This window comes from Tachyglossus aculeatus, chromosome 8 (assembly GCF_015852505.1).
Source record: "Tachyglossus aculeatus isolate mTacAcu1 chromosome 8, mTacAcu1.pri, whole genome shotgun sequence".
NCBI lineage: Eukaryota > Metazoa > Chordata > Mammalia > Monotremata > Tachyglossidae > Tachyglossus > Tachyglossus aculeatus.
In genome coordinates, this window is record NC_052073.1 from 5112737 (window position 1) to 5140097 (window position 27361).

Below are 27361 nucleotides of genomic sequence, written 5' to 3' on the forward strand. Positions count from 1 at the left end.
TTTTTCCACCCCCGCCACCCAGTTCCCCCTGAAGTAATCTGGGGTACCTGAGGTTATTTGCCCTATGATTCCCAAGCTCCTGGTCTCATTCTCAGTCTGGTAGCAGTTGGACCAACCTACTAACCTGGACTTCGATCTTGCTTCCGACCCCGTTCCCAGGTCCTCCCACTGGCCTGGAAATCCTTCCCCCCTCATTTCCTACAGACACCACTCGTCTCCCCACCCGCTTCAAAGTCCTTCTAAAATAACATCTCCTCGAGGTGTTCCCCTCACTAAGCCCCCTTTTCCCCTACTTGCTCTCCCCTCTGTGTCACCTAAGCACTTGGATCTATATCCCTTAAGCATTTGATATTCACGCCACCCCTGGTCCCGGGGTTCTCATATAGCCTGTAAGCCTACTTACGTAGCCTATACTTGGCAATATCCCTTCTCTGCACCTTAATGTCTGCATTCCCCATCTAGACTGCAAGCCCCTTGTGGGCAGCAATCGTGTCTACCAACTCCACTGTATTGCATTCTCTCAAATGCTCAGTACAGTGCTCTGTACACAGTGAACACTCAATAAATGCCATTGATTGAGCTTCTAGAACACTAGGATATCTTAAAGCTGCCACTAAATGTGTGGTAACATCAAACATAGATAATATATCAAACTAAATGTTTGATAACACTAAATGTTAGGGAAGCGGTGTGGCTCAGTGGAAAGAGCACGGGCTTGGGAATCGGGTCATGGGTTCAAACCCCGGCTCCGCCAATTGTCAGCTGTGTGACTTTGGGCAAGTCACTTAACTTCTCTGTGCCTGTTACCTCATCTGGAAAATGGGGAGTAAGACTTTGAGCCCCCCGTGGGACAACCTGATCACCTTGTATCCTCCCCAGCACTTAGAACAGTGCTTTGCACACAGTAAGCGCTTAACAAATGCCATCATTATTAATATTATTATTATATCAGGCGGCCCATACTATCTGGGCATTCACACAAAGCTAGGGAAAGCAAAGTCTCACTAGGGAGCTTCAGACACTGCAGGGAAACCTTAGAAAATCTTAACTTTCTACATAAATGCAGTTTTTATGGTTTTATAAAACAGTTTCTTTTATATTCGTTACCCATATTAGTCAGCTGGGTGTGGTGGCTGAGGAATATCCATTTCCATTTTGGTGGTTTACAGAAAAAACACACCACACATTTATTATTAGACGAAAAAATGTGTGGATTGTTATGAACTTCCCACTGTACAACATTAGTCAAAGAAATGGTGTCCAGTGTTAAAAGCCAAGGAGGAAAAAAAACTTTATATATTGAGGTCAGAGGTTTGTTAATGATAAGGTTTGGTAAGCAGCCCTTATGTTAAATGTAATGTTAATTACTTTAGGTAATGTATCATTTCCACCTTTTGAGGAGCTTTAAGAGCTAGTTCTCATTGGTGCAATAAATTAGTTGCCGACTTTTATTTTGAGGCTCTCTCGCTAGTAGTAATTAGTTTGGGGATCCTTATAGAAAAAATGTTCTAACATCAGATGGTTGTAGTTTACAGGTATTCATTAGAAGTGTAAATGTCATAAACATTTGTCTTGAAAATCCACTATTTCATTCCAGACAGAAAATCCAAATATGGAGAGACCATACACATTTAAGGATTTCGTTCTTCATCCCAGAAGGTTAGTAAATAGCAAATTTAGTTTAAAAAAATCCTGTCAATTGTGGTTTTTTAGATTTATTAATTCAGCATTTATATCCATTTGGCTGAACCGTTCCTGACGATTTAATGTTTTAAGGATTAAATTTTGGGAAGAAGTGCTTTGGGGTTTTTGGTGGGGGAGGTTCTCTTTTGTGGTTTGTTTCCTTTTTTCCGAGGGTTAGTGATGGAACTCAACTTCTCAAGTCTCACTAGAAGGTCACCATCTATTACTGTGGCTCAATAAAAAAAAAAAAAAATAGGATCCAATGTTAACTTATACCATATTTCAAAAATCATACTGCACCAGATCTTGTGGGAATCACTGTCTGACGGTACTGTTCTGGAAGACTGAGTTTGTGTATGTATATGGTTTCACCTGACTACATTTTAAACACTTATATAAATTCATTTGGAAAGCTGATATTTTTACAGAAGCCAGTGTGAGCTAAAGAAGGAATTTATAACCTAAACAGTCGACCAATAGCACTGTATCCCTGAACCAAATCATTTGATTTTCATCATGCCATCAAAATGTTAGCCCCAATAAGGTTCTGTTCCAGTTTTTTAAACAGGTGGTCAAAAAAACTGTTGCCAAGTTATGCATGTAGACTTGTTGCTGAAATTGTTATAAAGTATAGTAGAGTGAGGATGACTGAGAAAGAGACTTTTCCAACTGGTGGGGTCTTTGCATTTTACAATAAACTAGAAAAATATATGTGCCATAGAGAAACCTAATAGACTTTTGCCCATTTAAATATGAAATGTAGGGAAGAGTGAAATTTGTTTTCATACTCATTGAAGCAGCGTGGCTCAGTGGAAAGAGCACGGGCTTTGGAGTCAGAGGTCATGGGTTCAAATCCCGGCTCTGCCACATGTCTGCTGTGTGACCTTAGGCAAGTCACTTAACTTCGCTAAGCCTCAGTTACCTCATCTGTAAAATGGGGATTAAGACTGAGCCCCACGTGGGACATCCTGATCACCTTGTATCCCCCCCCCCCCCCCAGCTCTTAGTACAGTGCTTTGCACGTAGTAAGCGCTTAATGAATGCCATTATTATTATTATTGAGTTAAATTATTTTGTATATTTACCAAGAAAGCATAAAAGAGAAAACTAATATGTGTGTTTATTTTCCTGCACTTTTAAGAAAACTCAGATTTAATTTGGGCAGAAATCTTATTTTTCAATCTCTCTTCTTCCTACAATGTCAGTATTTGGAGAGTAATAGCCAAGAACTACTAATCACTATGACAGTAATTCCTAACTTTGTCTTGAGGTTTGCCGAAATTTCTTTTTGGTTTGTCATAAACCAAAAACTGCTGCGGATTCTGGTACGGCTAGCAGTGGTGGTAGCAGCCTGGCTAGTAGCTACTTAAGCAGGCAGCTGTAGTATTTAGATTCAGACAGCCTGAAAAATCTGGGAATGCAGTTGCAGTGAAAGCTTTCACCACCACCACATTCCCAGACTTTTACAAGGCCTCGCTGGGCGCTGAATAGAGCTTAAGTTATTGAATTGTCCAGATAAGTTTTGGACATGACTCCGACCCAAGCTGATCTCTTAAATTGAAAGTGATTAGTAAACAGTGGTTTCTTATACAGTTTGACGTATTTTGCTTTTAAATTGGCCCTGACCGTCTTTCAGATTCCATAGACTTCCGATGGCCTGAGTCAACACAAGCAAATTTAACTGAATAATTTAGGCCGAAAAATATGTGTTGGTCAGAAGGATCCAGATAGTTCCAATCAAAGTGATTTTTAGGGGCCTGCATGATTCAGATTAATTGTGTGTACAATCACAGCCACAATTCCTTCTTTCACAAATCCCAATCTAAATGCCCTGAGCCATTTCTCCAATCCCTTTCCTTCCACCAAATTCTCAGTGATGCTCTGAATAAGAACTGGTCTGCTTCTGGTTATAAGGCTCTTCTCTAAATCCCCAACCCGGAACCAGAAATAATTGATTTGATAATCAGTCACTAAACACAGTCTACACCTTTCTGAACTCCTTCATTTGGTCCAGCAGTCCTGTAGAGATTTGCTTGCATTAGGAGAGGACTTGCCTGGACCCTCCCAGGTTATTGCTGGAGCCAAGGACGTCAGGAAGAAGACAGATCCCTCACACCGTACTCCATTTAGGTACTCAATGCAAATAATAATAATTGTGGTATTTGTTAAGCGTTTATTATGTGCCAAGCACTGTACTAAGCACTGGGGTGGATACAAGGTAATCAGGTTGGACACAATTCCTGTTCCATGGAGGACTCACAATCTCAATCGCCCAGGTAACCCAGGCATTCTCCAACTCAGAGCCTCAGCCTCAGGCGACTCTGCCAGTGGGAAGAGACCTGCAGAGAGTCTAGGAATAACTTAACCTAAAGTTAGGATTCATTCATCAGCAGACCAACCTTTTTTTTTTTTTAAGCGCTTACTATGTGTCAAGCACTGTTCTGAGCACTGGGGTTAGTCAGGTTGTCCCACGTGGGGCTCACAGTCTTAATCCCCATTTTACAGATGAGGTCACTGAGGCACCGGGAAGAGAAGTGACTTGCACAAAGTCACACAGCTGACAAGTGGCGGAGTCGGGATTTGAACCCATGACCTCTGACTCCAAAGCCCGGGCTCTTTCCACTGATCCACGCACCTTGGAACTTCAGAGGGGGAAGCAGTAAGCCAGTGGTTGCATAACTGACCATTTCCAATTCAATCAGTTGTACTTTTTGATTGCTTACTGAGTGCAGAGTGCTTTACTTAGCGCTTGGGAGAGTACAGTATAACAGAGTTGTTAGACACGTGCTCTGCGCACGATGAGCTTTCAATCTAGAAGGGGTTACAGGTAATGTGAATAAATTAAGAATATATGCAGAAATGCTGTGGAGCTGAGGGAGCAGTAAATAAGGGTACAAATCCAAGTGTACTTACCCGTTACACAACCCTCTTTTATCCTATACTGGGGAGAGAAAACCAGTGTTGACTTTCATTCTTGTCAAGAAAACATTTCAATTTCCGAATGAAATGGTTCGTCATTCCCCATTTGGAGGATTTTGTTATTCTCATTAGAACTCCTAAGTTCCATTTTTCTGAGACTTCATCAAGACTTACTACCACTAAAATGGGTGAAGAGGCATTATTTCTTGACAAACATCAAAGATAATTTTGTCCAAAAAGGGACCCTTTTTGCCAAGAGCTCTGGACATCAAGTGGCGCAACCTCAAAATTCAAGAGTGATTTAACTCTTGTGTGCCAAACAGAATTCCGAAGTTGCTGGCCTCCCTTTAGTTACATAACACATTCAGGATTTCCCAACTATTTTGGACTCCAGGGAGTTTGGTGTATTTGATTAATACAAAATTCAAGCACAACTTAGCGGGGGAGCAGGAGGGGAAGACTGACTCTTTCAGTGATACTTGGGAACCTTAGGTAAAACCTGGTTTAAATGGAAATTTTAGAGTTCAGAAGTGATTGAGATAGTGTTCATGATTCAGGTAGGCTTCAAAAACTGGAGATTCAAACTATAAAGAAGCATAAAAGAAGCAACGTGACTCAGTGGAAAGAGCCCGGGCTTTGGAGTCAGAGGTCATGGGTTCAAATCCCCGGCTCCGCCATTATCAGCTGTGTGACTTTGGGCAAGTCACTTCACTTCTCTGTGCCTCAGTTCCCTCATCTGTAAAATGGGGATTAAGACTGTGAGCCCCCCGTGGGACAACCTGATCACATTGTAACCTCCCCAACACTTAGAACAGTGCTTTGCACATAGTAAGCGCTTAATAGAATGCCATCATTATTATTATAAAAATAAATCCAAAATGTTGAATCCACATTCACTTGTGCCTGTTTGCGTACTCACAAGAAAGCACGCTGGTAGAAAATCGAGGAAATCAGAAGTTTCTTCTTGACCGACATAAATGGCTTCCTGCCTTGAGTGAGTGAGTGTTTCTTAGATGGCAGTTTACAGGTTCAATTTTCTTTTAGCCTAAGCATAAAATCTCGTCGTTTATGGACTTCAAAGAAACTTGTTAGTGTGGGGGTGCAAGGATATGGCTGGCTTTCATCATCATTGAAAGCATTAAAAACAGAAACTGACCATTTTGTGGGTGTAACTGAAAAGCTGTTCCATGCTGATTACATATCAAGATCATACTTGGCTATGCTATTGTTTGCCACTTGCTGCTTTTCAAAATGCACCTCATGGTATCCCAATCTTCCCAAAGTTCAAGGAAACCTCTCTTCTGATTGCCGTACATCAGCCCAAGATGTACAGTGGTATTGCGAGTGGAGTGGCATGCTTAGAAAGGTGTGGCCTAAGGAATACTTTATAGGGGAAAATTTAGGACATTGTTTGGAAACTTGAATGGAGAGAGAATTCCACTTGGGGCGGAAGGCCTGAACAATAAATTAGTTACAGAGTTGTTAATAATAATAATAACAATAATAATTGTGATATTTAGGTACTTTGTGCCAAGCACTGTACAAAGCTGTGCAGTAGACACAAGATAATCACATCCCATATGGGACTCTCAGACAGACAGCAATACAAGTAAACAAAATTACTGCTATCCATTCAGTCATATGTATTAAGTGCTTACTGTTTGCAGAGCACTGTACCATGCACTTGGAGTGTACATAAGTGCTGTGGGGGTGGGATGGGGGAAGAGCCAAGGGAGTGAGAGATGAGAAAAAGGTGGAGCTTAGTCTGGGAAGGCCTCTTGGAGGACATATGCCTTCAATAAGGTGTTGAAGGAGGGTGGGGAGGAGTAATTGTCTGTCAGATTTGAGGAGGGAGGGCATTCCAGGCCAGAGGCAGGACGTGGGTTAGGAGTCGGCGGCAAGACAGGTGAGATCAAGGCACAGTGAGAAGGTTAGCAGTAGAGGAGCAAACTATGCAGGCTGGGTTGTAGAAGGAGAGAAGTGAGGTCAGGTAAGAGGAGAGCAAGGTGAAGGAGTGCTTTAAAGCCAATGGTGAGGAGTTTTTATTTGATACAGAGGTGGATAGGAAACCGTGGGAGTTTTTTGAGGAGTGGAGTGACATGTCCTGAATGTTTTTGTAGAAAAATGATCTGGGCAACAGCGTGAAGAATGGCCTGGAATGGGGAGAGACAGGAAGATAGGAGGTTAGCAAGGAAGTTGATGCAGCAATCCAGGAGAGATAGGATGAGTGATTGTATTAACATGATAGCAGTTTGGATGGAGAGGAAATGGGAGATTTTAGCTATGTTGTGAAGCAGGGACTGACAGGATTTGGTGACAGATTGAATGTGTGGGTTTGAATGACAGAGGGGAGTTGAGGATAACACCAAGGTTACGGGCTTGTGAGACAGAAAGGATGGTGATGCTGTCTACAGTGATGGGAAAGTCAGGGGAAGGACAGGGTTTGGGTGGGAAGATAAGGAGTTCTGTTTTTGGACATGTTAAGTTCAAGGTGATGGGAGGACATCCAGGTTAAGATGTTTTGAAGGCAGGAGGAGATGCAAGACTGGAGAGAGGGAGATTTGGATATCATCCACATAAAGGTGGTAGTTGAAACTATGGGAGCGAATGAGTTCTCCTAAGGAGTGGGTGTAGATGGAGAATAGAAGGGGACCCAAATCTGAACCTTGAGGGACCCCCCACAGTTAGGGGGTGGGAGGCAGAGGAGGAGCCCATGAAGGAGACTGAGAATGAACAGCCAGAGAGATGAGGAGAACCAGGAGAGGACAGAGTCAGTGAAGCCGTGGTTGGATAGCATTTCCAGAGGAAGGGGGTGGTCCAAAGTGTCAAAGACAGCTCAAAGGTCAAGGAGGTTTAGGATGGAGTAGAGGCCATTGCATTTGAGAGGGCGGTTTCTGTGGAATGAAGGGGATGGAAGCCAGATTGGAGGGGATCAAGGAGAGAATTGGAAAAGAGGAATTTGGGTGTAGACAACTCACTCAAGGAGTTTGGATTGGAATGGTAGGAGGGAGGTGGGGCGATAACTGGAGGGAACTGTGGGGTCGAGGGAGGGTTTTTTTAGGTTAGGGAAGACATGGGCATGTTTGAAAGCAGTGGGGAAGAAGCCATTGGAGAGTGAACGGTTGAAGATGGCTGTTAGGAAAGAAAGAAGGAAGGAAGGGGGTGAGAGTTTTGATAAGGTGCGAAAGAAAGGGGTCGGAAAGGTCACAGATCCAAGCGCATAGATGACACAGAAGGGAGAGCGAGCTGGGAAAAAGAGGGCATAATCGGGGGAAGTCCTCTTGGAGGAGGTGCTACCTTATAGATGATTCTAGCAGCTGTATTTAGGCTATTCTGAAGGAGGTAGAGGCTAGAGATGAGGAAATAAATAAGGTGGTTGTCAGAGAAATCCAGCTGGGAGGCTCTGAGGGCTTCTACCAAGATGGTGGCCCTGAAGATGGAGAGGAAGGGGACCAATTCTGAAATATTATAGAGGAAGAACTGGTAGAATTTAGAGACCAACTAAGTATGAGAGGTAAAAGGTAGAAAGGAGTCACAAGGTTGTGAGCTTCTGAATTTGAAGATGGACGTGTTGGTGACATTGATGGGAAAAGTTGGGAGGAAGAGATTTGAAGGAAGATGAGCTCAGGTTTTTGTGTTTTTTTATGACATATTTCAGTTGAAGTGTAGGTGGATCATCTGAGCCATGAAGGCTAGAGAGGAAATAGAAAATTGTAAAGCAGGTGAGAGACAGGACTGGCGAGTTAAGTTTGAGAGTCATTCTCATAGAGATGGTAGTGGAAACTGTGAGCAATGAGCCTGCTAAGAGGACATTCCACGTGGGATAAGAAGAGAATCCAGACAGAGCCTTGCTGGACACTCACATAAAAGTATAGGGAGAAGAAGTTAAATAGCCAGTCAAGCAATCTCAGAAGGATCTGAGAGTGTAGGAAGAGAACCAAGAGAGTGCTACGTTAAAACCAAGGCCAGTGAGAGTTTCAGGAGTAGGAAGTTGGCAACAGTGTCAGACCTCTTAGACGTTGAAGGGAATTAAGTTAGAATAGAACCCATTAGATTTAGCCAAAAGTAGGTCATCATAGGATCTCAGAGTGAAAGAAGTGGTATTTTGATTAAAGGGGATCAAGAAGAGTGGGATGTTGATTTGAGGTTATTTGGGTGATTATTCATAATCATCTGGTGATAGATCATCTCACGTGAGGTGTTGAAACAAAGTACAAAATTCAATCCCTGTTAAGATGTTCATAATTTTATTTGCAGCCATTGCTTATAAAGATCTACTTTTACCAAATTAAAATAAAAGCAGCAACTGGTTCTTTAATATAGAACATTTCTAGACGGTGAGCCCGCTGTTGGGTAGGGACTGTCTCTATATGTTGCCAACTTGTACTTCCCAAGCGCTTAGTACAGTGCTGTGCACACAGTAAGTGCTCAATAAATACGATCGAATGAATATACACCTGGTTGGTGTCAACCTGCTATTGGCTGGTTACAGCTAATAAAAATTTAGTATTCACATGTATTGACCATAAGAATCATATTATGCTTTTTTTCAGCAATGTTTATTGAACAGCTACTTTAAGCAGATACTTGAAATGACTGCTGTGGGGAATTAAAAAGGAGAAAGGCAAAAAAGCTCTTGTCTGAAAAAAAAATTATTGCTTTAGTTATCCAAATAATTGCCACAGTTCTCCGCTTCCTTTTATGGGAGAGACATGTCCCTAGTATGACAGACTTTATTTAATAACTAATTGTGACTTTTTTTTTACTGAATAATAAGAGCAGTAAAATACCTCCATCTCTTAGGATACCAGTCGGCTATTACTATTATTATTTGTAAGAATAGATTGAGAAGGTGAGCTTTTTCAGCTTTGGGTATCCTTTTTCTTAATTTTGGAAAAGTAGAAGGGCATTGCTCTAAGCTGTTATTTTCCTAGGGATTTTTGAAATAACATTTCAAGTCACAAACTTTTACCTAAATTAATCAAATTTCTCACCTCCTGAGGTTTGTCCTACAAAGTTTATAGGTCTAACCAAATTTTTTTCCTCTAGAATGTTTAAAACTAAATATCTGTTTTCTCTTTCAGTCACAAATCAAGAGTTAAAGGTTACCTTAGATTAAAAATGACTTATTTGCCTAAAACCAATGGATCTGAAGAAGAAAATACAGAACAGGCTGAAGAGTTAGAGGTGAAAAGTTTTAAATATTTCAAATTAGAGAATGTAGTTTTTGCTCTTCCTATGAAATTTGTAGCAAAAATAACTCCAGTAAATGCTTTTTAATGTTTGCAATAGAAATAAACTGAAAGATTGACATGTTTACCCCAAGCAGATAACAGTTTTCACTTTAAGGTAGAGTTCTGTGCTACAAAATAATTTTTAAAAAATTGGGATGAAGGAATGCCAGTAGCTAGAGGAAAGAGTTATGAAATGAAGCTATTTGCTGTTCTCAATTAAAAGAATCCAAAACTGCTCCTAGCTTTTCATTAAATTAAGCAAGGAGTAAAATTTCACATCTCTGAGAATCAGTTTTCTAATGTTGTGAGTTGAATCGCTTTTGCAAAATTGTGCACTGTTTGAAAGACTTATTCCTTGTCTTCCACCTTTCCAGACTTCTGGGAGATTTAAAAAAATATGTATTTTAAAAATAATCTTGTTTTCTCTGACTCTCAGTGATCTGGTGTAAAATATGTAAAACTGTATTTAGCCAATGCCAAAGTAACTTTGTTCCTGTTCATTGGTGTATTTGTTTTGGCAGCAGACAAAGAGGAAAGTTGGTTAATAGATTGGGTGTAGCTGTACATATCCAAGTTCGTGAAACTACACCACAGGCATTTATACAAAACTTAATTTCATATGCAAGAAACGCCATATGGCCCCTCTATCCTCTGTATTTGGGAATTCTACTTTTATCCTTCAGGTGATGAGTAAAAATTGACTGGTTAACCCTAACTTCAAGGAAGTGTTATTTTAATACCTCAGTTGTATTCATTGGAAATAATAGAAGTAAGAAAATAGTTGAGCAAAGAACTGTCCGTCTCCTGGCAACCCTGCTTTTGATTTTTCCAGTACTCAGTGATGGCTAGTTTCACATATAACAGATTGAGAGACCAAACCATTTCTTTCTTGGCTTTTTTATACTTATCATAGTATTTTCTGGTATAACCCCTTCTCCTATAATGACCTGTGTCCCTGCGAAAACTCATTAATGAAAAGTCATGCTGTAGGTAGTTTTCACCTGTTCCTACACCTCCTGCATAAGCAGTTTCTTCCATTATTTGGTGTACTGAGCCCCCACAGGCTCATCTTTCTGAAAGACTGTCCCTTAATTTCCTAATCATGTTGTAGTAGAACTCAATGTGATACACCGTGGGCAGGTCATTCCTTCCTCTGAGCTGAATAACAAAGTTAAGATCGCATGCCAACATTTAGAATTGCCTGACCTCTGACCCTGAGAGCGGAGACCTTTCCTTCACAGGCCAAATATTAATGTCCATCCTCAAGCTTTTCCTGTAGAACTCTCATTTCTGAAGGTGTTTTCTGGTAGAGAAAGATAGAGTTGGGTTCAGGAATTCCTTTTGTTGGGGCTTTTTTTTAAAAGGTATGTAAGCACTTACTATGTGTCACACCCTGTACAAAGTGCTGCAGTAGATACAAGCTAATCAGGTTGGACACAGTCTCTGTCCCACATAGGGCTCATCATCTTAGTCCCCATTTTGCAGATGAGGTAACTGAGGCATAGAGAAGTTAAGTGACTAACCAAGATCACAAAGTAGAGAAGTTAAGTGACTAACCAAGATCACAAAGCAGATAAGTGGCAGAGCAACCTAGGTCCTTCCGACTCCCAGGCCTGTTATCTATCCACTAGGAATCGGAGACTGAGGTAGAGAATCCCGTGGAGGTTCCCATTAAAAGAACTGTAGCAGCCCTAGACTTGGTCTGGTCTCCATCCACCTGCTGCGGAGCCAATAGAGGGGAATCCCGGCGGTGGATGGATCAATTCTCCAGCTCTGCTTTACAGAGAGAACCTGGGCAGATGAAAGCTTCCCTACTGAAGCTCTCTAGGTACTCGCCATTCACTGCTGCAGGGATCTGTGGACCTCTTCGTTCTCCACGGTCCATCTTGCCCCATTTCCCCTTGTTCTCTTCCGCTTGTCAGGTCCCATAAAGATCACTTAAAAAGCCAACCAAATATTAAGGGAATTAAATGCCTCACTCACCAGCACTTTCTGCATCCTGTAATTTTGAGCAATGAGGCCTTGCAGAATGCAATGCTCCCAGAAGCGAGGGTTAGCTCTCCTGTGAAGAAAGAGGACTGTCTAGCTAACTTTCAAAGTTACTTCTCAGAGGACTTAATTACCTTATAACCTGCTCCAAGGTTCTCCTACTTAGACATTTTGTCACAGGTACCTTATTCATAGTTCATTCATCGGGGGCAGAACCACTTTACTTCTTTTTGTGGTCTGATATCCCTCAGAAGGCACCTTGTCATTTCAGTGGATGTAACCATAAAGAACTGTACGTAGTTATGAAAAGCTCTCCGAAGCCCAGCACAAACATCTGCTGCTACTTTGTCCCCTGTGTGGCTAGCTACCAAAACGGCTTTGGCCCATTCCTTTGCCTCTGGTTTGCAGCTGCTTACGCAGTGCTCCCCTGCAGAAAAGCAAAATAGTTGCAGTTTTTAAAAGATTAGAAAATAGTAATGTGTAGTTTTACGTTCCTCTCAGGAGCAAATTGTGTTTGTTTTCAAGAAGACCAATCATGGTAGTTTGGGAGCTTTACAAAACTCGTTTGTTTATGGTTAGTTGAGTACTACAAGATTCATTCAGTCATATTTATTGAGCACTTACTGTGTGCAGAGCACTGTACTAAGCGCTTGAAAGATCCGCACCAAACCTCGTAGTATCATAATAATTTGTAAGGCTCTTTTCTGTAGCACTCTTCATTAGCTGTTAAATTATAATCAGTACGTTGAAATGGTGGGGAAACATTTAAAGCAGTTAAAATTTATATAGATAAATCTGAATTTCTAGGAGACAATTTCTAGGAAATACCATTTAGCTTTTAATTTTTTTTTTTTGATAGGAATTCTTAACTAAAAGTGAAGATTATAGTAGTCCTGAACTGTAAATGTATCAACACTGCTGCTTTGGACTTGGAAGAAAGACTAAAAATACAGTTCCTTCCAATAAATCAGGTCCTTTTCTATTTTCATCTGTTAAAGCCATCAAACACTTCAAAAATAATGTCCAAAAAAGAAGTTAGGCATGAGGCGTTTTATGTTGTGGCAGTAGTTGCCCTTTCACTTTTAGTCATGTGGTTATCAGAATAAATCAAAATAGATACCAGCCCAACTTCCTGGCTAGAGACACGGTGAAATAAAATGAGTGGCAATGGGGATTACGGGACATGGAAACAAAATGACAAGGAAACAAGAACAGCATTTGAAGAGCTCTGCAACTCAGTCCATCCCTCAGAGCAGAGCATTCTGTCAGTAATCCAATGCCAGAGCCATGCTAGAGGTTAAGTAAAGGTTTTTTCTGTGCACAAAGGCAAAGAGCATGATATTTCCAGGAGCAGGAGCAGGTGTATGCCACCAATTGTGCTGTAAGCCTGTAGAGGTGGAGGTTGTTTTCATTTTTTATAATTCAGAGGGTAACGCATCTTTGTTATATTTTAACTGATACCACCATGAGAATGGAAACAGTAAGAAGCAGTGAGAAGCAGCATGGCCTAATGGCAAGAGCCTGGGTTTGGGAATCAAAGGACATGGTTTCTAATCCCCACTCTGCCACTTGTCTGCTATGTGATCTTGGGCAAGTCATTTAACTTCTCTGTGCCTCAGTTACCTCGTCTGTTAAATGGGGATTAAGATGGTGATTAACCTGATTATCTTGTATCTATCCCAGTCCTTAGAACAGTGCTTGGCACATAGTAAGCGCTTAACAAATACCATCAATATTATTGCCACCATTATTTCCATCATTATTATTATTAGTAGTAGTAGTAGTAGTAGTAGCAGTAGTAGTAGTAAAGGCTGGCACTCAGTTTGTCACTGGGGTCAATAAACTTAAATGTATGTAGAGTGTGGCAGTAAACTGGGAATCAGGTCTCCTCAGAGCAGAGTTTTTGCTTTTGTTGAATTGTTATGGTTTAAAAATACTTCATGTGGTGTGTGTTGTAGTTGCAAGAACTACTCAAATGTTTTTATAAATTCTCTTCTACCATTTGAACCAGGAATTGTAAATTCAGACCAGTTTTTATGCCAAGATACACATTACTCTATATTGTTCGCAGAAAAGCCGCAGAGAGAAGTGGAGTTTGCTTTGAATTCAGTCATTCCAATTCCCTAGGATTTTTTCTTTCCATCTTTATTATAAATTGCAGTTGCCTGATGTACTTTACTATAATTTCTTTCTCCTTTTATAACTGATTTCCTTGAGTCACTCAAAAGATTGGAAAGTGACTTTTTGTTCCGTTCCATTCTGTCAAATATTCTGTCAAATATGTGCAGAATAACATTTGCTGTCTGCTTAAACTGTTCACCATAGCGAGTCTGTTTTATTTTAAAAGGTCAGCACTTAGAGGCATTAATGGTCTCGTTTAAAGGAGGAACTAATGAACCAGCACTATCAGTTTGAAGGAAAAAGCACCCCAAACACAGGCTTAATAAACTAGTTTTGAATCCAGGTCATTTTTATAACCTGATTAAAAGTAATACTTGGGGGTATTTTAGTAGCCCTTTTTTTCCCCTCTCCCCTCTATTTCTCCCTTGTCCTGTCCCAAAAGAATCTCCAGTGGCATGTGTTGACCCCAAATGGATACATGGCATGACTTTTGCTTAAGAACTCATGTTTTATAGCACTGGAAGTTTGGAAGCTTTTTTCTTTTAGTACTGCAAGCCTCCTGGACTGTCTCCATAGGCTTATGAGACACGATTCTCCTTCTCCCGAGTGGAGGGAATTGGGAGAGGCTGATAGGGCTTACTATTAAAGCAGTCTTTACCTGTAAAAGATCTTGCTTGCATTCTGTTTTCTCCTTCTGAGAATTGCAGTGTAGCTGCACTCTTTTTTGATTTGTTTTTTTTTTTATTCCGATGGGTTCTACTGTATTAATGATCAAGGCCAACAACCTTAGATACTCTTAGCAATTTTAGGAGTTGGTTTTTAGAAACTTGAAGTGCTCTGAAATTTGGTATCACTGCATGCCAATCCAAAATAGTGATCATTTGTAAAATGATTATTAATATTTGCAAATTACTGATCTAGAAATCTTTTAGGGCTTGCCAGTGAACTACCTGATTCAGTGAGTGATTCCTGAGGCTGAAGAAGCATGGCCCCCCGGGATAGAACACAGGCCTTGGGAGTCGGGAGGATTTAGGTTCTACTCCTGGCTCAACAACTGATCTGCTGTGTGACCTTGGGCAAATCATTTAACTTCTCTGTGCCTCAGTTACCTCATCTTTAAAATGGGGATTAATAATATAATAATAATAATGGTATTTGTTAAGCACTTACTATGTGCCAAGCACTGTTCTAAGCACTGAGTAGCTACAAGGTGACCAGGCTGTCCCCATGGGGCTCATGGTCTTAATCCCCATTTTACAGATGAGGTAGCACAGAGAAGTCAAGTGAGTTACCCAAAGTCACACAGCTGACAAGTGGCGGAGCCAGGATTAAGACTGTGAGCCCAATGTGCCCAATGTGGAACGTGGGCCGTGTCCAAACTGATTACCTTGCATCTACCCTGGCATAACTTTTTTTTATTTTAAAAGGTCAGCACTTAGAGGCATTAATGGTCTCATTTAAAGGAGGAACTAATGAACCAGCACTATCAGTTGGATAACTATCAGTTATCTGTTAACTAATAACTGTCAGTTACCCTTGGATAACTTATTGTAATAAGTGCTTAAATAACATTAGAAAACCCCACAAAACCTGTTTTTATATTTCACCTAAACATTTAAGAGGTAAAGTTTTTATAACAAATAAAGCTTCACTCTTTAACCATTTCAATTACTGTGGTTTTCAGCCTGGCTGGATTATATTGGACCAACCTGATGCGGCTTGCCATTTGCCGGAATCTTCTCCCCTACCTCCAGGCTGGGAAGAAAGACAAGACGTTCTTGGAAGGACCTATTATGTAAATCATGAGTCTAGAAGAACTCAGTGGAAAAGACCAACACCTCAGTATGTGTGCTGTTTGAAATTTTGTCATCAAACGCTGAATCGAATTGAATCAGAACAGATAGTTAAGGGGGAATGTTTACCACCAGAATGTAAATAATCTGCCAGGGCTTGAAATCTTCACTTTTAGGGTTGTTGGTTTTATTATTGTGGAGATTACTAATGGCTAAGTTTTTATAAGTGGTCCTTGGATTCGACCCATTTGGTTTCTCGATCTGTTTATTGTTTTATTGAATAGGTTATTATTACTTCATTAGTTTACATTATGATTCTTTAAATCCTAAAACCGACTCTCAAAGAAGCCTCTCTGAGTTTGTAGCTGTTGTCTTTTAAATACTTCAGTGCAAAAAAAAATGCATCTCTACTGCTCCGAGGTTTTTGAGTTAACAGTTCAAATGTGCATGCCTTTGTATTTCTAGGCCATATTTTAAAATTATAATGAAAATTAAGTAATGTGAGTCGGCAGCTAACTTTAATGAGTATCATTTTTAAACCATGAACTTTTTGGTCAACCTAAATGTATCCTTTGCCTGGATGAACAAAGAGATCAGGAATTGAACTCTGAACCTCCCATTAGCCTCTCTCCATCGATGAGTTTTCTCTTGTTACTAATACCCTTTTCCTATAATTACCAGTGTTCTTTGTGGTTTCTGGGGTCATTCCTGTGGTCATCCCATTGTTCGTATTGACTGTAAAAATATCACGTGGGACATTTCACAGCCCTATCCTACTCCAGTTGAATCTTCAGGCAACTGTTTGGCGTGAGATCGGCAAATTCAATCTGCAGCAGTGAAGGCAGTTCTGAGCGGGGAGGGCAGGAAGGATGGACAGGCTGGGATTGGGCAAGGTGGCAGTGGGATTTGTGGAAGGCCAGCGAGGTGGCGGTAAGAGCCGGGAAAAAACGCCACTCATCCTACTTGCATTTTTAGGGACTCCACCTTTATTATCAATGGCATTTATTGAACACCTAGAACATGCAGAGCACCATACTAAGCCCTTTAATGGCAGACACATTCTCTTCCCCTATCTAGCTGCTGCGGTGCAATGATCCTCCAACTGATCCCATTACTGTAGCAAGTTACAGATACACTCAGTCGTATTTATTGAGCGCTTAATGTGCGCAGAGCGCTGTACTAAGATCTTGGGAGAGTACAATACAACAATAAACAGGCACGTTCCCTGCCCATAACGAGCTTACAGTCTAGAGGGTGGGACAGACATTACTATAAATAGATGTTACAGGTGGGGATTCCACCCACACCTATACCCTCACCCTCCCATCTTTGGATTTTGACATTTTTTTCCCTTCCATTGGCCAGAACTTATGAGTCTATTTGGAATCTTCAGTGAAACCTTGTTGACCATCTCTTCTATTGGAACATGCAGGAGGTGACACTAATATTTTCTTTTCAGGGATAGCATTACTGAAGCAGAGAGTGGTAGCATTCAGCTTCAAGCACAGCATGCATTCACCACCCGGCGTCAGATATCTGACGAAACAGAAATTTTAGAAAACAGAGAGTCTCCAGAGGTAGTGTGTTTTTTCTATATATACATATATGTATGTGTGTGTGTGTGTATGTGTAAAAAAATATATAAGTTTTGATAGGAGTATTTTCATGCTATTTGAAGTAACCCATCCATTAGGTGAGTGGATTAGAATATAAGACATTCTGTTTGTTTTAGAGCTGGGATATTATAACAGAAGATGAAGCTACAATGTACAGCCACCAGAATATTCAGTCACCTCCAACCCCAAGTAACTTTGATATTCAGACTCATCTTGCAGAAGAATTGAATGCCCAACTCACTACCGTTGGAAACACAGCCACGAGCCGGCAAACATCCAGTTCTGTAAGATAGCCTTAGACTGCTTTAAAACAGTTTTGCAGAAACGAAGAGTTATACCCATTTAGATTCAGTTTGTTGCAGTTACCTTTGATTTAACGGCGTGGGAGAACTACCATAAAACTTCTCCACTGCTGCGTTAGAAGCAGTACTCAGATGTACATATTGTTTGGTTCTTTTATTTGCTCTCACACACCCCCTCTTCAGTTTCTGTTTTTTATTTTCCTTTCATAAAAGTTTCTGTGTAACCAACATGAACTCAACGTAGTTTTTCCACAAGAACAGAAGTAATATCAGACTGAATCCTACTGCTGGTCTGTCCACTTCAATACTCTGTCTCCAAAAGAAGTTCCAAAGTATGTTTGGAGGAAAGTATTTGCCCTGTGTGGTTTAGGTTAGATTTGCCTCCTCATAACCCAGGATGGATCTTTGAATATTTTGGGCCTGAATGACTTTCAGTTGGATTGAAGTCCATTAGCTTATTCACTGTGCAGAAATACCTCCCTTTATTGGCCTTCACCGAATGTCCTCTGGTTCTGGGTATCATTGTATTTGATGAACAACAATTCCCATTTTCAGTATCCACATTCTTCAACATTTTTTAGACTTCAAATACCTCTCCCATCCGCTTCCATCTTTATAGACTGTGGACAGTGATCACAACGGCACGTGTTATTTATAGACAGGTAAATCCGGGCTTTTAGTTTTCAACAGCCTTTTGGATGATGCCTGGCATTTTATCAACGTTTTTGGCCATCACTGCACACTGAGACGATGATTTTTTTTTTAATTGCTCCATTCAGTAAGTAGTAATAATTGCTTTTTGTAGAGTGATTTTTTTGTTGTTGTTTTTTCCAGAGTGTTTTCTCATTATCTGATTCCTTTCCTCACAGCATCTCTGTGAGGAAGGGAGATACCAACGAGTCAGCATGTTTTAGAAACAATAGAATGGATAAATTCTACAAAGGAAATGTCATAATAAGAAAGGAAGCCCGACTCATTCCTTCTTGTGAGATTACACAAAAACTACTTAGGAAATTGCTTTTCTTTGTTTCACTTTGTCACAAAGTTGAGTTTTTGGAGTATTTGTTCATGTACCATAAGTGATGATTTAGTCCTGAGCCTTTCACAATATGAGCATAACCAAGTTATAATTTTTTTATGAGGAAGATTATTGATTTATATTAAAGTATCACAGGCTTTCAAAATTACCAGTTTATTTTTTTTTTGTTTTATTTCAAGCATCATTCCAGCAGAAGGGACAACATGCAAACCTACACAGTTGAAGAACAGCCTGCCCTTCCTGTGGTAAGTTTCAGCCTCTCCCCTCAAACACGTTTAAAACCCTAAAAATCCCTGTTTTTCATTCTGCGCATTACCAGAGTCCTGAAGTTGTGTGCTTTTCACTAAATAGTTGTAGTAGGAGTAGTAGTAATAATAATAATAATGATGACATTTATTAAGCGCTTACTATGTGCAAAGCACTGTTCTAAGCGCTGGGGAGGTTACAAGGTAATCAGGTTGTCCCACAGGGGGCTCACAGTCTTCATCCCCATTTTACAGATGAGGTGACTGAGGCACAGAGGAGTTAAGTGACTTGCCCAAAGTCACACAGCTGACAATTGGTGGAGCTGGGATTTGAACCCATGACCTCTGACTCCAGAGCCCGTGCTCCTTCCATTGAGCCATGCTGCTTCTCTAGTAGTATTTATTGAGCACCTACTGAAGGCATTCAGCCCTTGGAAAGTTGAGCAGGTGCGCCATATATATCCCTTAGAGAAGCAGCGTGGCTTGGTGGAAATCAATCGATCAATCAGTCATTTATTGAGTGCTTACTGTGTGCAGAGCACTGTACTAAGCGCTTGGGAAGTACAAGTTGGCAACATATAGAGAAAGTCCCTACCCAACAGTGGGGTCACAGTCTAGAAGGGGGAAACAGAACAAAATCAAACATATTAACAAAATAAAATAGAATAGATATGTACAAGTTAAATAAATAGAGTAATAAATGTGTATAAACATATATACATATATACATATGTACATATGTGTATGTATATATGTGGAAAGAGCCCGGGCTTTGGTGTCAGAGGTCATGGGTTCGAATTCTGACTCTGCCACATGTCTGCTCTGTGACCTTGGACAAGTCACTTCACTTCTCTGTGCCTCAGTTACCTCATCTGGAAAATGGGGATTAAGACTGTGAGCCCCACGTGGGACAACCTGATCACCTTGTATCCTCCCCAGTGCTTAGAACAGTGCTTTGCACATAGTAAGCGCTTAACAAATGCCATCATTATTATTATCATTAAGGAACATTTATTCAGGGGAGAACCAGAGAAATATTCTCAGACAATTAAATCAGAATAAATACCATTATTATTAGTGCTACTAATTATTATTATTACTACTGATAATAATGGTTCTTAAGTGCTTACTTTGTGCCAGACACTGTACTAAGCGCTGGGAGGGGATACAAGCAAATTGGGTTGGACACAGTCCTTGTCCCACGTGGGGCTCACCGTCTCAATCCCCATGTTACAGATAGGTCACTGAGGCACGAGAAGTGAAGTGACTTGCCCAGGGCCAAACAGCAAACAAGTGGTGGAACCGGGATTAGAACCCATTACCTTCTAGCTCCCAGGCTGTATCCACTACATTATGCTGCTTTTCAAATGAGTGGTCAATTTTTTTTTGTGTGTGTGTGTGTACACATACTGAGGCTGGGCATAAATATAAAAACACAAGAGGCATCTGAAGGATTGATAAAATTTGGGGTACTGATATAATTGGGAAGAGCTTGTCGAGGGAGGTGGGATTTTAGGAGGAGAGGATTAAGGGCTGGAGGATTTTGAGGGGAAGGAGATTGCAGACCCTGTGTATAAACTCAGCTATAATTCACTTTATATTACTGTAGTTTCTCCTTGTCTTTTGGCTGCACGAAAGAGGGGAAGAAGATGCTAATAGGAGGGCAACAGTCCTGCTTCCAGACAACCTGGGTGGTCTCATGGATTTGTTTTTCCGACCCTTCTGCATTCCATTCAGTTGGGAGCCACCTGGAGCAGAGTTTCTCCAGCACAGTTCTACAAGGGACTTCTAAGCAGTCCCTCATTCATTCATTCATTCAGTCAATTATATTTATTGAGTGCTTACTGTGTGCAGAGCACTGTATCAGAAGTCTGCTGCCATTACCACTGCACCTGGAGATTTTTACCTCCAGGAAAACATGTTGGACACACCCTATACGATGCCTCGGGTGGACATTTTAGAAGGGGGCAGCCCTCATGTACCCCGTGCTAAAAACGATCATCAAGGTATCAGGCGCTTACCATGGGCCAGGTCCTGAACTAAACCCCGGGGGTAGATGATGTTGTAATAATAGCAGTTATAGTCAGAGAAGCACATGGGATCTGAGTGCTTATGTGATCTGGATTGGAAATGAGGAAAACCAGTGGTGAAAGCCCTTGGGAATGGGGGCCATCTTTCCCTGAGTTGACTGGCAGGGCCGAAGATGCTGTCCACCTCAGGCATCCACAGGGAAAGGAGGTGGGGAAAGACCATTGGAGATATTCAGAGGGAAAAGGGATAGGGAGCGAGTGTCTGCCACAAAAGCTAAGGAACGAATGAAGAAGACCACATGCCTACAGTGGAGCTGATTAGAGAAGCAGGCTGGTGTAATGGATAGAGCGCCGGCCTGGGCGGTCATGGGTTCTAATCATGGCCCCGCCACTTATCTGCCGTGTGACCCTGGGCAAGTCACTTCACTTCTCTGCTCGTTCAAGCTCTCATCCTATCCCGTCTGGACTACTGCACCAGCCTTCTCTCTGATCTCCTGTCCTCGTGTCAATCCCCACTTCAATCCATACTTCATGCTGCTGCCCGGATTTTCTTTGTCCAGAAACACTCTGGGCATGTTACTCCCCTCCTCAAAAATCTCCAGTGGCTACCAATCAATCTGCGCATCAGGCAGAAACTCCTCACCCTGGGCTTCAAGGCTGTCCATCCCCTCGCCCCCTCCTACCTCACCTCCCTTCTCTCCTTCTCCAGCCCAGCCCGCACCCTCCGCTCCTCTGCCGCTAATCTCCTCACCGTAACTCGTTCTCGCCTGTCCTGCCATCGACCCCCGGCCCACGTCCTCCCCCGGGCCTGGAATGGCCTCCCTCTGCCCATCCGCCAAGCTAGCTCTCTTCCTCCCTTCAAGGCCCTACTGAGAGCTCACCTCCTCCAGGAGGCCTTCCCAGACTGAGCCCCTTCCTTCCTCTCCCCCTCATCCCCATTTCCATCACCCTCATCTTACCTCCTTCCCTTCCCCACAACACCTGTATATATGTTTGTACATATTTATTACTCTATTTATTTATTTATTTATTTATTTTGCTTGTACATATCTATTCTATTTATTTTATTTTGTTAGTATGTTTGGTTTTGTTCTCTGTCTCCCCCTTTTAGACTGTGAGCCCACTGTTGGGTAGGGACTGTCTCTATATGTTGCCAACTTGTACTTCCCAAGTGCTTAGTACAGTGCTCTGCACACAGTAAGTGCTCAATAAATACGATTGATTGATTGATTGATTGATTATCTGGGCCTCAGTTACCTCATCTGTAAAATGGGGATTGAGACTGTGAGCCCCGCTTCGGACAAGGGACTGTGTCCAACTGGATTTGCTTGTATCCACCCCAGTGCTTAGTACCATGCCTGTTACAGAATAAGTGCTTAACAAATACTGTCATCATCATCATTATTACTGGGCATTGACCTGTGACCAAAGACTATTCCCTTCTGTATATACTCTACCTACCATAGTGCTTGGAACACAGTACACACACCAAATACTATTCTTACTACAAATCATAATAATTACGAGAATCAGGCTCATGGAGCCTACTCATTCAGAGGCTCACTATCACAGGAGGGAAATATATGTTTGTGTATATATATATATATATATAGTATATATATATATATATATATGTTTGTACATATTTATTACTCTATTTTACTTGTACATATCTATTCTATTTATTTTATTTTGTTAGTATGTTTGGTTTTGTTCTCTGTCTCCCCCTTTTAGACTGTGAGCCCACTGTTGGGTAGGGACTGTCTCTATATGTTGCCAACTTGTATTTCCCAAGTGCTTAGTACAGTGCTCTGCACACAGTAAGCGCTCAATAAATACGATTGATTGATTGATTGATTGATTGAAAGGACATTTGGTATTCCATTAAACCCCAGCACCCAAGGTGCCCAGCTGGCTAATTCAACTCCAGTGTTCCAGGGAAGCAGTGTGGCTCAGTGGAAACAGCACGGGCTTTGGAGTCAGAGGTCATCGGTTCAAATCCCGGCTCCGCCACTTGTCAGCTGTGTGACTTTGGGCAAGTCACTTAACTTCTCTGGGCCTCAGTTCCCTCATCTGTAAAATGGGGATTAAGACTGTGAGCCCCACGTGGGACAACCTGATCACCTTGTAAACTCCCCAGCGCTTAGAACAGTGCTTTGCACATAGTAAGCGCTTAATAAATGCCATTATCATTATTATTATATGTAAGCATCACAAGATGGTGGCAGCAAATGACTGGGAAAATTTCAGGGTGTTATCAATCAGTGGTATTTATAAAGAGCTTCCTGTGGGTAGAGCAGTCAGCGGTTTTATTGAGCGCTTACTACGTGCACAGCACTGTACTAAGCACTTGCAAGAGTGTAACGGAATTCCCTGCACACTAGGAACGTATTAACAGGGACGCTGAAAATAAGTCTCTTCTCTTGACGGGTCAATGGAATGCCACTTAATCCACTTTAAATACTATTTTTCTCGTGTTAGTCACTGTTTGGAGAGCAGGGTGGCCTAGTGGAAAGAGCACAGGCTTGGGAGTCAGAGGACCCGTGTTCTAATCCCGCCTTCACCACATGTTTGCTGTGTAACCTGGGGCAGGTCACTTCACTTCTCTGGGCCTCAGTTATCTCATCTGTAAAATGTGGATTAAGACCGTCAGCCCCATGTTGGGCAGGGACTGTGTCCAACCCGATTACCTTGTATCTACCCTAGCGCACAGTACAGTACCTGGCACATAGTAAGTGCTTAACAAATGCCACTATAATTATTATTATTGTGTTTTGAGAAGTTTAGAATTTCACATTTTTAGTTAAGATCACCATCATCTGTTAGAATGTTACTACTGTGAAAGCCTCTGTTTGATATTTTGTTGTCTATATATTTTCTCCCTTTACTATTTTATTTTAGCTTTTGCCTACTTCATCTGGATTACCACCAGGTTGGGAAGAAAAGCAAGATGATAAAGGGAGGTCATACTATATCGATCACAATTCCAGAACTACTACTTGGATGAAGCCTGCTACCCAGGTATTTTATAACCTTTTTTGTGTGAAATTAAATAATCTTCTAAGTAGAGTGGCACAAGTTGAATTGCTTGTCCTATTTTTAATTGTTTGACTTTGGAACTTAAGTAGCGCCTGAGTTCTTCTATGAAAAGGCACAAAAGTCCAAATCTATAGTCTACTTAGAGCAGTGCTTGGCACATAGTAAGCGCATAACAAATACCATTTGTTATTATTATGATTCTTAAAAGCAGTGTGAACTTGGAGAAAATAAAAGTTATTTTTAAAACTAGAAATGTGAATGGAGATCTGTAAATCATGCTGCTGGTATATATATATATATATATATATATATATATATATTTACACCCATAGTCTTAGTCTTAGGAATGTGTACATGGATCTGAGTGAGCAAAAGTTTACCTCTTTTATTTTGAGAAACTTCTAAACACTGAAGCATTGCCATTGGCTCCTAACAATGCTTCTGAATGTATTAATAAAAGTCTGCTTTTCAGATCTTTGACCATTTTTTTTTCTCTGAGATGATTGAAATCTCAATAATTGTCTTTCCTAGGACCGTTGTCCTGTTCAGAACAAATTTTGGTTTTGTCTCTAAACTGAAGAAATATTTCCTTTGTGTGTAATTTGAAGAAGGGATGGCTCCTGGATTTAGGCCATAATATAATTTATTAAAAAATCAAGGAAATGGTCCATGTGATTCAGGATCGGCATTCTTGTTGATTTCATGATTATGAAATAAAAATAGTTTTGATAAAGCATGTTTTCATATTCATGAAGGCCTCCTGAAACGATATGAGGCTCTTTTTCTATTTGTTTACATGTTTGTCCATTCTATTTCTGAGCTGGAAATACTTGGGCACTTCCTGTCTGTTGCTATATCTAAGTGTACGGGATATGTCGATGGTAAAATGATATCTGGCAAAGTGAAGTGTTATTGGTGGCACTTGGCTACTGGTAATGCCATTTAAAAATTGTTCCAGCTCATTTGAGAATGAGTCTTAAATACAGGATACAGAATTTGGAACTTTTCATGAGTGATCAGGATGATCCAGAAAATTGGAAAAAGTGCACGAAGAGGAAAATTGGAGGATATTCCCGTAGTATTTTTAGTCTTTTGTTTTTTGGAAATCCTTATTTCTGATATTCCCCACCAGAAAGCAAATAGTTTTTCAGGCCTAGACACAAGACTCTACCTAGCCCTGGAAAAGTCCTGAAAGATGATTGTTTTGCACCTAATTCCTTGAAACACTAGTCCAGGGAGGTTGCCTTCCCTATTAAAAGTCAAGATAGTGAGACTGAAGACAATCAGCCCTCCAAAATCAGGAAATGATATGCCCTTATTTATATAAGACTAGGCCTGGCACTTTCATAGGTTCATAAAATAGACATAGACGTGCCCTGCCCTTTAAAAGCTTGCATGTAGCTAAAAAGGATAAATTGTCGACATTTGGGGCTTTGTCGAATGCCCTTTTGGTTCACAGACGATGCCCAGCTTGCAATTTGCTGGAAGGGCCGAGTCCTGAGTTGGTCAGGAACAAAAACAGGACCTGGAATCAAGGGCGAGGAGGGAGAAAATGAGGAAATAGCATCCCGGAAAAAGAGGGAGGCAGGAGGGACTGGGCCTAGGAGCCTGAATCCCTCAGGAGGCGTGGAGAAAAAAGAGCAGCAGAGCCAGCCCCTGGCGAATCAGTCAGTGGTATTTATTGAGCGCTTACTGTGGGCAGACCACTGTACTCAGCGTTTGGGAGAGTACAACACAACAATATAACAGAAGCTTTCCTTGCCCACAACGAGCTTACCGTCTAGAGAAGCACTTAAGCTCAGTGGCTCTTCACAAGGTAAGCACTCAAATATCGGAGAGGGGTGTGTTATGAGAATTACAGATCAGCTAGTGGAAGAGGATCAGAAGAAACAGAGATCACAAGGGTAACAGTGCCTTGGTACGGCCTGGGTCTTTCTGCTACTGTAATATAAAAAAGACATGCTGACCTAGATGTGCATGGAATGGAGGATGTAAATGTAGTACGGAGGTAGATCGCTTAGCTCGTACGATAAGGGTGATTATTAAATGCTGATTCTGCCTATTGGGTCTGTCCCAAAGATTGAATAACATGTATAGGCAGTCTTAACTATTCTTATGATTTTATACTCTGGCTCTTTGTTTTTATGCCTATTGATAAACTGGTGTGACTCTCCATTATTTATTCATTCAATCGTATTCATTGAGCGCTTACTGTGTGCAGAGCATAAGCGCTTGGGAAGTACAAGTTGGCAACACACAGAGACGGTCCCTACCCAACAGCGGGCTCACAGTCTAGAAGGGGGAGACAGACAACAAAACAAAACATACTAGCAAAATAAAATAAATAGAATAAATATGTACCAATAAAATAAATAGAGTAATAAATACGTACAAACATATATACATATATACAGGTGCTGTGAGGAGGGGGAGGAGGTAAGGCGGGGGGGATGGGGATGGGGATGGGAAGTGGGGGGAGAGGAAGTCCAATTTCTCAAAAGTCAGAGCTGCTCTTCCCCTGGACTCCAACTTAGTGCAGAGTTACCATCAGTACTGGTGACTGGTTCAATTTCACTTATTTTGAATTCAACTGCATTTTCGTTTTAAGTAGTCCTGTTAGTGAAGCTAGAGATTGAAAGGAGAAAGAATGGAGAAGAAAAGGTGTTGGGAGATAGAGGAGGAAAAAAGAGATAGCAGGAAGATGAGGTCTTCTGCTCTTTCAGTTTCCACTCTTCTGCCTCCTAGGTAAAAAAAAAAACTCCAGTGGTTGCCCATCCACCACCTTGCCCCCTCCTACCTCACTTCACTTTTGTCCTACAACCCAGCCCGCACACTTCGCTCCTCTGGTGCTACCGTTCTCACTGTCCCTCCGTCTCGCCTCTCTCGCCGCCAACCCCGGCCCACATCCTGCTTATGGCCTGGTTGCCCTCCCTCCTCAAATCCGACAGTGACTCTCCCCCCATTCAAAGCCTTACCAAAGGCACATCTCCTCCAAGAGGCCTTCCCAGACTAAGCCCCCTCTTTCCTCATCTCCCACTCCCTTCTACTTCGCCTTGACTTGCTCCGTTTGCTCTTCCCCCACCTCCATCCCAGCCCCATAGCACTTCTTTTATTTATTTGTATTGATGTCTGTCTCCCCGGCTCTAGACTGTGAGCTCGTTGTGAGCAGGGAATGTGACTGTTTATTGTTGTATCGTACTCTCCCAAGTGCGTAATACAGTGCTCTGCACACAGGAAGCACTCAATAAATACAATTGATTAAATGAATGAATGAATAAATGAACCTGGGGCCTTGTTCGTTGACTACTCCTCTATGTCTTCAACGCTGCCTGCTTCCATTTTGGGCATTGG

The 27361-nt window shown here is 41.4% G+C and overlaps 1 protein-coding gene across 6 annotated transcripts in view; it reads left to right on the top strand.

Moving 5' to 3' along the window:
• The window catches only part of NEDD4 (NEDD4 E3 ubiquitin protein ligase), a 145383-nt gene that overhangs the window by 85895 nt on the left and 32127 nt on the right, over nucleotides 1–27361 (top strand). For 3 of the 6 annotated variants that reach the window (XM_038750201.1, XM_038750196.1, XM_038750197.1), the window contains 7 exons: nucleotides 1598–1659; nucleotides 9687–9789; nucleotides 15631–15788; nucleotides 17199–17316; nucleotides 17472–17639; nucleotides 18876–18941; nucleotides 23873–23992. In XM_038750201.1, the coding sequence (XP_038606129.1) occupies nucleotides 1598–1659; nucleotides 9687–9789; nucleotides 15631–15788; nucleotides 17199–17316; nucleotides 17472–17639; nucleotides 18876–18941; nucleotides 23873–23992 (795 nt within the window). Of the gene's footprint in view, nucleotides 1–1597; nucleotides 1660–9686; nucleotides 9798–15630; nucleotides 15789–17198; nucleotides 17317–17471; nucleotides 17640–18875; nucleotides 18942–23872; nucleotides 23993–27361 lie in introns of all 6 variants that reach the window. The other 3 variants (XM_038750198.1, XM_038750202.1, XM_038750199.1) reach the window with 3 other exon arrangements.